General features: G+C 36.3%; 1 protein-coding gene across 1 annotated transcript in view; it reads right to left on the reverse strand.

Moving 5' to 3' along the window:
- The window catches only part of PKNOX1 (PBX/knotted 1 homeobox 1), a 29,311-nt gene extending 17,644 nt beyond the window's left edge, over nt 1-11,667 (reverse strand). The window contains exons 1-4 of the mRNA XM_008943528.1: nt 11,585-11,667; nt 6,921-7,022; nt 4,136-4,263; nt 2,788-2,959 (exon numbers count right to left, since the gene is read on the reverse strand). Coding sequence (XP_008941776.1) covers nt 2,788-2,959; nt 4,136-4,263; nt 6,921-6,971 — 351 coding nt within the window. The 5' untranslated portion in view covers nt 6,972-7,022; nt 11,585-11,667. The remainder of the gene's footprint in view (nt 1-2,787; nt 2,960-4,135; nt 4,264-6,920; nt 7,023-11,584) is intronic.
- Nucleotides 11,668-12,174: the final 507 nt, after the last annotated feature.

Here is a 12,174-nt window from a genome sequence, read left to right on the forward strand (position 1 = left end):
ACACTACAGAATAACTGAGGTTAGAAGGGACCCTTGGAGATCGTTTAATCCAACTCCCTTGCGCAAAGTAAGACCAACTAGGGCAGGCTGCTCATGGCCATGTCCAGTTAGGTTTTGACCGTCTTCAAGGATGGAGACTCTACAACCTCTCTGGACAACCTGCTCCAGTATTCAATTACCCTTACAGTAAAAACATTTTTTTTCTTAGGTCTTCATGAAACTTCCTATGTTTCTATTAATGCCCATTTTCTCTTGCCTGTTCACCCAGCACCACTGAAAAGAGTCAGAGTTTGCCTTCTTTATTTCCCCATTAGGTATTTTGATACATTGACAATATGCCCCCAAACCTTCACTGCTGCAGGCTAAACAGTTTCAGCTTGCTGAGCCTCTCTTCATACAAGAGATAATCTAGTCCCCAATCATCTTTTTCATCCTTCGCTGGGCCCACTCCACTATGTTTATGTCTCCTAAGTGGGGAACCCATAACTGTGGCCAGCACTCCAGACGTGTCTTAGTGCCAAGCAGAGGGAGAGGATGACGTCTGCCCTACTGACAATGGTCTTCATAACAAAGTTCAAGTACGTTGCCCTTCTTTGCCACAAGGCTGCATTGCTCTCTTGTATTTGGCTTGGCATCCACTGGAACTGTCAGGTCCTTTTCCAAAAAGCTGCCTTCCAGCTGGTTGGCCCCCTGGGTTTACTGGTGCCTGGGGTTATTCCTCTCTAAGAACAACACTTTGCATTTCCCTTTGTTGAACGCTGTAAGATTCCTCTTTGCCCTATTTCTCCAAAAGGGACAAAGTACTTCTGAACGGTGGCACAGATATCTGGTCACCAGCCACTCCTCCCAGTTTCGCAACATCTGCAGAACTGCCAAGGGTACGTTCTGTCCCATCATCCAGGTCATTAATGAAGATGTTAAACAGCATTGGTTCCAGTATCAGTCCCTGGGGTCCACTGCTTATGACCAGCCTTCAACTGGACTTCATGCTGCTGACTGCAATCTTTTGAGCCCAGCAGTTCACCCCATCTTCTGCCTGTCTCACTGCTCACTTATTTCATCCATATTTTATCTGGTTGTCTATGAGAACATTATAGAAAACAATATAAAAATCCTTACTAAAGTCAAGACAAACTACACCTTTTGCTCTTTCCTCATCCACTGAGACAGAACTACTACCTTCCAACTGTTAGGTTTCAGATGTGCTTCTGAAAAGAAACTGGGATTAGAGAGATAAGGGGAAATAGTATATTCGTATGAATTCAGAGAGTTACAAATTAATAAAATAACATGCATGCAATGTACTAAGGCACTTCAATCCTGGGCATGTACCCTACAGGATATAACAAGTAAATAAGAAGGTAACATTTTTTATCTCTTTAGCTAGAGCTGTAAAAGCCTGCCTCACTCTAGGACATACTGTCTTCTGCCTTCATCACTCTCACGCGGGTCTAATCACACATTCAGACTCCTGTAGCTTTATTTTCCATGACACTATTTAAACACTATCTTCCCAGAACTTAAGTACACTGATGATTGGTCATAAAGTGCTTGAAGTAAATCAAGTTATGCAAAATTGCTATTTAGGCTGCTTGCAAGAGTAGCCAAAACTGACTCCTTTTTTGCTACAATATGTGCCCCTCCTAACACCCTGTTCACTGCAACACTCTTGCCAGTTCTGCACAGAATTTCAGATTTATTTCTTAAGTCTTGGGTTTGTTTAAGAGTTTTCTTCAGGTACATTATCTTAGTCTCCTATACCATATATTGTTTGCCCACATAAATTTTAAGATATTATTATTGTTATATTCTATAAAATAATATAGAATATATAGTATGAAATATAACATATAATAATATATTAATATGTAATATTATTATATTTATATATTATAATTATAATTTATGTTGTTACAACATCCCACCAATTTAGTTTTTTTTTGTGAACTGCCATATTTTAAGTAGCCTTTTCTCCTATGAGGTAGGCTTAAGGATGAAGACTTGTTTTATTACACAGTCCCCTTAAAGCAACAAGTTTTCAAAACTGTAACAAAACACGACCTCTGTAATTATTGAATATGATAAAAATCTTTAACATGATAAAAATCTAGCTGCAACATGACTGTAAAGAGATGAAGGCAAGTAGAACAGTTTAGAAACTGGCATGTCAAGAAAGCTGTTCTCTAGACATGTGATTCAAGGTGGAGATTAAGAGACTGGAGAAATCACAGGAAAGACTTTCAGAAAGCCTAAAGGAGACAACAACACATAAGAAAAAAAATGCATACATGTTAAATAGTTTCTAAGCTCATTCTGTAGCAGCTCTTCTCCCACATTAACTAGATGTACCCTCATTAAAAAAAAACAAAACAAAAAAAAACCAAAAAAACAAACAAACAAAAAAAAAACAAAAAAGCAAACAGTTGGGGAAAAAAGCCCTTATATCAAATACATGTTCTTGACAAATACATGTTATATACTTGACACTAAAATTGATTTGCAGAGTGAACCTGGCTATGGTAAGCATGTTTCTGTTAATATCTAGTACACTTACCTCAGACAGTTTAGAATGGGAAACAACTGCAAAGGGCCCAATGTAAGAGGGACTAAAAGGGTCAGAAGAAATTTTAAAGAAAAACAAAGTTTCTCAGCATTAATATATAGAAGAATCTCTTGTAGGAAGATAAATGTAAGGAGAAACTATAAGCACCAGTCAAGATCAGAAATTAGGAAGAAGAGGCATTTGTGATGACTATTTAAGAAATAAAAGAAACAGCTTATACTTACCAAATTATCAGTTTCTGGATCTTCACAGAAAAAGGGTTTCCCTTCTTTCTCCTGCTTCCTTACAAAATTTTCAATATCTACATCAAAACTAGCAGAAGTTGTGCCTTCTGAGCCTTGTGTAGATTGTTCACATTTTTCAAACAATAGTGCTAACAAAGGAAATAGTGGGTGCCTAGAATAAAAGTTAAACCACATGAATAAGTATTTGCATTTATATGTACACCACTGGAAAGCAAGATGTCTAGCTCATGTAAGGTAACAGTCACTAATGTAAGAAACAGGAAGAGAAGTCTTGGAAGAGACTCCAAATAACACCACTGGCTATGGCAAAACATGATCAAAGTTTGTGGTTTTTTTAATTTCCATTTTGATTTACGACACACTCTAGAGGCAAGTAATGAAGTAAAAAAATATGTATATTTGAATAAAGAGAACAATCACAAGCTAAAAACCTATTTAGACAGACTATTTAATTCACTGCAGTTGAGCAGCACGAGATACATTAACACAGTGCATTAGAAATGAGGATTGGGGTTTACAAACAGGATGAATGCAAACTTAAATTATGGAATAAAGTCTGATAAAATTAATTTATTCCTCAGTCTGGGTCCTATTTATATATCACAAATAACTTTACAGAAATGAGAATAGTATTCAGGCTGTACTCAGAGGCCTCCTATGAAATCATGCTCAGAGCAGAAGATCATTTTGTTAGCACCAGTCTGCAAATGAGTGGATATGTCGTTCTGCTTCAAGTTTTTGGGTAGTGCTCTTTGGTTTTGGTTTTTTTTTTTTTAATCTGCAAACTGGTAATAATTATGTCTTTATAAAGCACTTAAAAGTGAAGGAACACTTAACCTCATCAAAACTAAGCATACTGCTTAGCACAGCAATTAATGTTGGAAAAATCTCCAATTAGAGTGTTTATACACGAACATTTAATGCAGTTTGAGCTAATTACTGGGCACTAGATTGTTATTCCTAAAGAAAAGGGAGTAAAGATCAACCTAATTACAATAAAAATAAAATCCCACATTAAAGATAAAAAAATACATTATAACAAATGGTGACTATAGTTCGACAGTCTGAGTAGCTTGCTAAATTTCACTCGTGCTTTAAAGTGCACCTTCAGAATACCCTTCAAAAATACGCTGAAATAGAAGAATCCCACAATAAAGGGAGTTTTTTTTTTTTCTCAGCTGAAGACTGACAGTGAAGCTCATCTGATCTCGTTCTTTCCCTGCAAACTAGAGACAGCCAGGAGATCATCTGATTTTAAGCTACTTATTAATTTAAAAAATCTTCTGTTCTTTACCCTTCAAAAGACAGAACACAAGTCCATTACTACCTGTAAATGGCCTGCTTGTCTGCATCCATTGGAGTTTGCGATTCTACAGGGGCAGGACTCACCCCTTCTGCATCAGTTTCAGAGCAATTGGGATCTTGTTCAGTTTTTAATTCTGTTACTACTTGCATCTGTAGAAAAAGAGTAAGTTATAAGTACATCTGTATGCTTGATGTAAAACAAGTGTACTGTTTTCTAAGGAAATAGCAATGCAAAGAGCTACTAAATTGCCAGAAGGTCGGTATGACTTGGCAGTTAGACAAAAAGCCATAGCAGCAACAAAACCCCTCTTTAATCCTTGATGTTCTTTGATGTGTAGTGTAAAGGTCACTTCGAGTTTCAGCACTCTGCTTTAAAATGGGAATTACTAAATTGTTAAAGCATTTTGTCTCTGAAGTGGCTATTTTTGGAATCAGCTAGCAAAAAATAGGAATTTTTTTTTTCCCCCCCTCAAAAAAATTTGTGGGGATGTCTGTATAAAAAAACCCTGAGGATGAAATCAACAGAAAGGAAAGTTTCTACTCTTAAGTTTTCCTTTTTATTTCTTACTGCACATTATATGAAAATACTGAAGAAAAGTGATTCTGACATTTTTCTTGTCCATTAAAATGCATGTTTTCTTACAAAGAACTGAAATACTCTATGTCACTCCAGTCTTTCGATTATCAGGAGCATAACCTTCACCAACCTTTACCATCCAAATGTACATATTGTAATAACAAATTATTTTAGGAATATGAAAGCAACTGGAGAAAACAGGAGTAACTGCTTCTACAAATCCATTTAAGACACAGTTACACAATCTGCCACCACTCCTGGAAAAACACCATAGGGTCACAGCTTCTATCGACCTCCTCCTAAATTGCACTAGAGCCTGCTAATGCCTTTGAGCTGCTTTGAAGGTGTTGAGAGTGGCTTTCCCACCATCTCCAACTAAATATCTTTCAGACTAAAAGGTCTTCAAGGAAGCCAACCTCTGAAAGTCATAGTTTCCACCTCTCAACCCAAAGCCCATGTTTTTCTCCCCTTTGAGCACTGAGAACATCTGTACGGTGTCAAGAAATCACTGCAATGTGTTTATTTTCTACTTTAACCCTACCAAGCTTCAACTCGCGTAGAGGACACTCTTCTAGGTATTACTAGGTAGCCAGAATTGTCACCTGCAGAAACAGAATGCAGTCCTCTGCCCTCACTGCTTGTGAGATGTACATATTGCACCACGCAAGGAACATTCTGAAAGGAGAGCTGGCCTCCAGAAACTCTTAGAGAACCTGACTCTGACAAAATTTAATTTATTTCCACAACATAAGCAAAAAGAATTCATACTATTCCCAACAAGAAGCCTGGAAGAACCAGAACGTTTGTGCTTTATTAGCTGTTGGGACAAAGCCACCGCCTAGTGAAGTCAGAAACTGAGCAAATGCCTGTGGATTCTACCCAACAGAGCAGCCAGCCTTGCAAAAAGCTGCCTCAGCAAGCACAGATGACTTGTAAGACAGAATGCTTGTAAAACAGATGTAACCAATGGACTAATTTCTTGGCTAATGACAAGAAGGAGGAGCAAAATAAATGGGATAACCCACACAAGTGATTACAAATGCTAAGCCATACATCTGTGGAGTTTGAAGGGAGACAGCATGTTCAATAAGGGCTATACTTCAACAGCGGGGGGAAATAGCTCACTTAAAACTGCAAGTTATTTTCTGTGGGCCATTTCCAAAGTACAAAACCTGTAGGCACTCAATTTACCTGTCTGTCTTGGTCACTGAGAGACTGAAATACTAAACAAGCAGAAAGTAAATGCTCTCTCCCAATCTGTTCCTTACAAAAACATGTTTTAGTTTCACTGACGTGTCACAGGCTAGCATGTATTATCTGGTGGAACACAGTAAAACACGTAAGGTAGGTGACGGGAGAGGGAAAATCAGAATTGCAACAGAAGAAGCAAACAACAAGAAAATCAGTAATCCCAGATTGCATTCAGATAAACATATTTATATAAAAGATGGGCAAAATTGCTGGTTTTCTTCTGACTGTTCACCACTGTTGCCATCTGCTGACAGAAGTACTTGTATTTACTGTTTAGGGCTGACGCACAATAACATAAGCAGCATTTTAATTTAGCAATTAAAATTGTTGCAATATATAGCCTGTTATACAAAATAGAAGCAATATGAATGGACATATCTGAGTATATTTCATTATTCTAGCTGTTTGTTAACTGATATTAACTGGAAGCCCACAGATCAGTTTTCTAATTAGCAATTCTAATCTATAACCTCATTAAATTTCATTTAAGTATTTTATCAGTTTTTAGCTTGCGGTATAACTGTGTCATTTTAAATGCAAAGTAGCATATCATTCTAGCTAACTAGATTTATCCTTCATTTGCTCAAGATCAACAAGTCTATGACTGCATAAAAGTCATCTATTGTAACTGCAGACATGTAAGAGCACTAAAACATCACATACACAACATATTAAGGATGCCCATTTGACTTTCCTAAAAACAGGAACATTTACAGCACAGAAATCATCTGGAATAGATTTAGAAGAAAACTCCTTGTGTAACCATTCTTCCAGAAGTTAAGCAAAACCATGCAAAAATTAGCGAAGCCTTTGGTAAGTATCCAAGCATTAAAGAATAGCAGCTTATCACTTTAAAGATCTTGTTTTACAAACAAGAAGAGATAATTAAACAATGACAAAGCAGGCATTAGGGAAAAAGTCACTCCCTTTTTCTCTTGTCAGCTGTATTTAGTTCATAGAGAAATAAGGACACACCTACCTGTTGTCCATCTTGATAGTTGTCTATACTTAATGTCTGTGTTGCCATCATGGTTAATAAAACATTAGTTATGTCAAACCATCGTAAGTATGAACAAATATTCTTAAAAAAAAAAAAAGTCAGTTACAAAAATGACCCCTTAGTATCCAGTTGTAGAAGATTAAAAAAAGATATTACAGACCCAAAATTTCAGCAAGTTCATTGACAGTTACATGTATCTTCTTAAAAAAAAAAAAAAAACAAACTTGGACAATGCAACAGATTTCACCAATAAAAAGTTCATTGTATCATTTTTTGTTTTAACATGATTTTTAACAACAGGCGGAGATTATTTTACATTCACAAACTTCAAGTAAACTTTAGCATTTATTTTTGCATTGCTTAATACCTATTCTAAGATAGAAACAACTAAAGATTTATGTTTCTGTGTTTTAAAAAGGCTAAAAACACATTGAGCATTACTGTAACTGAAATAATAATGGTATACAACCAATGAACCACGTTTAAAAAGTTTTAAGAAATATCCTATTTACTTATGATCACGAATCCCATATTCTAGTGTTAGGGTCTGAAATTTTAGAAACCGAACTCCCAAATCAGTTTGGATATCAGTAATCTGTCATCCATGTCATTTCAGGCTCAACAAAGAAGGGAGTAATATCTAATAACTTTTAAACAACTGGTCTTATGTGATTATATAGCTTTAAAAGTGGCCTAGGAACGGAGAAGTCTCATTTTCTTAGACATCTGATACTTGGGGAAATAACTTTAATAGGATTTATGACACAAGTAAGTTTATGTATGTTATTCCCTCTAAGCATTAGCTGGAGTTTGGTGCCCAGATGATTTTAAGTTAGACATCCAGTAATTAAAATCAAATAAATATTTCACATAGTACCACCACTAGATAGAGTTTATACATCAAACAATTTTTCTTGTCAGATTAGAAGCCATTACAACTGAAATCACATAATTCATTAAGCTATTACCATTGAATACTACCAGAGACCTCAATTTTCCTTAACACAGAGGAGTCCTAACATTTAGCTACTATAAAAAAACATTGATATTACAAAGGAAGACAAACCCCATGTCTTGAAAAAGCTTACATCCAGGTAATAATTCCATTTTTTCTGCTCTCTTTCACTTATATCAGTATCAAAGAACTAAGTTTTATAATTTTCACTAGTTTAAGACCTGGAACGAAAACTTTTCTTTGTAACATGTTCAATCACAACAAATTTTTCAACTATTTTAAAATTTTTCCTTCACCATTGCATACTACCACAGTATATGCCCGTATTGAAGAGCAGTTCTTACATTTTTGCATATTTTCCCTGACAGATTATAAAACCCCCAAGTAAATGTTTAATTTAGGAAATATGGCAAATTTCAAGATTCTCTTCTTTGTTTACTGAACAGTTTCAGGAACAGAGACAAACCTAAAGTCTTCGGGCAAATCTCAAACCTTATTCTGCATCAACTCTTACTCAAAGTGTGTTTCCTAAGCATTAATGCAATTTTTTTTTTTCTTTTTAACTGCTTTAAATACCAGAGAAGTTGACCAGAATGATGTCAGCGTGAATTCCTTTACAAACTAGGTTATTGACTTTCACCTGTGCATTCTCAAGCAGAGAAGTTACTCTTTGGGAGCCCGTGCCATTTTAAGCATACAAAAGCATCTTGGGAACGACAAATGTAAGCAGACAGAGCAGATTTTGGTTCTGGCATTGGGTCATGTGCTTGCAGAGCTGAAGAAGTTTCTATCAGTAGATAATGTACATCTTAAGTAGCTTGTGGAATACTAGCTAAAAGGTATGCTACAGTTTGGGACCTCCTATGCTAAAGTATGCTTTTCTTAAGAATACAGTTTACAGAGGAAAAGAGTGAAGACTGCATTTAGAAGTTTTTCCAACAGTGTTAATGTAAGTATTCTCTGGTTCTAGTTTGTCTGTCTTTATAAAATATCAGTATCTCTCTGAAACTCAAAAAATATTACTGATTTCTCCAACAGAAAAAAAAAAAAAAGAGGGAATGACATAAATGCACTCAATGATAGAAGCACTTCAGATTTTGTTTGTTTGTTTGTTTTACAGTTATGGGTCATTTAACGTTCAAGTTAAATAGGCATTTTCCACAATAGCAAAGTGAGATATCTTTTCAAATAGCTTAAAAGGACACATTCTAAAACATCAGCCCCGTAAGCATTTGCCTTATGTTTCAACTTTTATTTTCTTTCCAAAATGGTAGCTTACAATCAAGGCATTAGGGGCTTTCTGTATTTATAGAGTGAACAGGCACATACAAAATGCTGCTTTTCTTCCTTCTCAAAACGCAGATATTTAATTTCTGACTGTGACACCCAAAGCAGAGACCAGACTATCCTCAAAATAAAAGGACAAAAGTTGAACAGATCAACAAAGAAAGGGATAAATGCTATTTAGTGACTGCTTTAAAAGCTGAAGAAATCTGTTATGAAACACTTAAAGAAACTGCTTAGCTGTGAGAAAAAGATCAAGTTCTTAGACATAAGGAATTAAGATACAGAACAGTCCTAGGAGAGGAAGAATGTCTTAACGGTTAGCAAGGATTTGAGATTTTATTAGTGACACAAAGAACAACATGGAGAGAAAAGCAACAAAAATAACCCATGCAAACTGAAACTGGTGAATACAAAAGGACATGGCAAGAATTTCTGAGAATCAAACTGGACCAACCCTTCCTTCCAGATTTCCATAAGGAAGAGATACTCCACATCCGGAAATCAGGCAACACAAAGGAAGAAAGAGGTGCACAATTTGAGCTAGATCCATAGATATTTCATGAAGAAGGACTTTTGCCCTATTCTCTCCTAGGGGAATTGCTGTGAAGAATTCTACATGGGTATATAATTTATTTCCCGTAAGAGCTTCCCCTCTGACTTATAATTACAGTAGAAGAAGATTAAGCTATTAGGCAAGATAGCAACTGATGAGATTTAGTGAAGATAACTACTGCAAATCAAGAAGAACAAATTGAGCTAATCACATACTTAAACTGAGGCAATTAACTGAGGAATTACTTTGGTTCACTAAGGAGAACTATCTCCTCATTACCCAGTAGTGCTAAGAAACAAACTATGTTAAACTTTAAGAAAAAGAAGTGAAAAGGTATTTACACATTTGGATTTTATAACCTAATTTAGGATACAGCATCCCATTCTAGTCAGCAGATAAGCAGCCTAAGCAGATGTTCATTCTGCAAACAACGACGCTAGATGAAGCTTGTATCACTCCCAGATGTTTATCACTGCCACCCTGCCAGAGCTAATTACTTCCACAGCTCTGCCACTGAGCTCACCCAACACGTGGATGGCTTCTGAGCCTTTTCCCATGCAGGCAGGCAGGCTAGCTCAACCCGCTGGGAAAGGTGGCTGTGATGTAAACCAGCTGACTTGGTCTGGAGCACATTGCCGTGCACTCGCACAACCCCTGGTCTCGGCTGACCTATGAGTGTGGTAAGTTCTGGCTCATGTGTGGCGATGATCAACTCACAGCAGGACCATCTTTAACCAGCACAGATACACCAAATACTATATGGCCTATAGTAACTGAAGTGAGCCTGAAGAACATATGACTTCTGGACAACTTGGCTTTAAAAATGCCAATTATTCCTTGTTAAAGGAATTGAGAGTAACTGGAAAACTGTGCATTTGTGTTGTGTTCAAAGAGTTACACGTAACACAAATAACCCAAGGCTGAGAAAGCCAGCCAGTCTGCTTCAGGAACAACAGAACTAACTCTCATTCTGTTTGTTTTGAAAACAAAGTGCGAGGAAAACGCAAGGAAATGCTTAAGGTCATACAAACTGGAAGCTGATGCATCAGCTGCAATCAGAAACTCCCTTGATATCTGTGATGAAAGGGAATTCATAAAAGCATTGTGCTCTGCAAACAACGCAAAAGGAAAAGGTCACGCGTTTAATGAAAATAACTATGAAGGTAAAACGTAGAGTAGAATGGAAGTGAAAATTAAGAGAGTTAATCATCATTATAAATGCAAAGACTTTGTCCATGTTAAGGAGCACCTAAGAGAAGAGATTAAAGGTGAGATGGAACTTGTACACAAAGTGATCGCTTCACATACATCACTCCTCACTTGCTCTACTTGCTCTATAATTATGAGCAAAGGGACCACCCAGTAACATTAACATAAGGTGCAAGTAAGCTGTTGGGGTTCAGTAATATCATTTTTAACATATACAAGCTACAACAGATGTTTGTAAGAGATATAAATAGTTATGCTTCAGGGTATACACTAACCACTAACTGTCTTAGGGTTGTGAAGAAACTACCCAACGGACCTGTTAACGAGTAATTACTCACTCCAGTTTTCCCCTATACACATTCCTTTTAAGTCCTTCAGAGAGAAATGAATTATTGGCACGTTCAGCATGGCTATTTGTTCATTCTCATTTAACTTTAGTCCTGGCACTTGCACTATACCATGGATTACTCTCACATACAAAGTTAAAAAGAAACAAAAATCAAAACAGCAAGCTTGTTTGACACATGAAAAGCATCTAGAACTGGCTTCACTCTTCATCAAAATGCATAAACATATTTGATTCCAGGGAACACTGCTTTCTAAAGGAGTTAAAATATTTGCCATAAGAAAGCTGCTCACCCCTTTCCTTCAATGGGTTGAAGACGACATTATCTTGTTCCAGCAGTGATCCCACTGATGTGCAATGTAGAGGATAGAAACCTAAACACCAACAGAGAAATATTCTGAAGGAGACAACAACACAGAGCATAAATTCTGAGACTGAATAGAATTAAAGAAAATACCTAGGTTATTATGTGATTCCCTCTTCAAGTTTAAATAAAATTACAGTAATTTTTTTTATAGTTTGCAATTTCTTTTTTTCATTTTTAATATCTCTAAATCACTATCTCACACTACTACTTGAACTTTGCCTCATCTTATTCCATTCCTTCTCCACATTTATCTTTGTCTTTGCTGACACCTATAACAGAAGGCTACATTTGGACTGCTAACTCACTTGTTCCACCTTCATATTTTACTCTCTAAGTATTTGTCTGCTTAGACTAGACAAGACACACCCCAAAAATAAAACTATGAAATGCAAATAGAAATAACTCATCAGTGCTGTAAAAATTAAGCATGAAACCAAGAGAGGTGGAAGGCTTTTTCTAATGTAAATTTCCTTCAGAATCACTCTTTGATTTTGCCATGCAATGTATTCTAATGAT

The sequence above is a fragment of the Merops nubicus genome, unplaced genomic scaffold (assembly GCF_000691845.1).
Source record: "Merops nubicus isolate BGI_N331 unplaced genomic scaffold, ASM69184v1 scaffold23797, whole genome shotgun sequence".
NCBI lineage: Eukaryota > Metazoa > Chordata > Aves > Coraciiformes > Meropidae > Merops > Merops nubicus.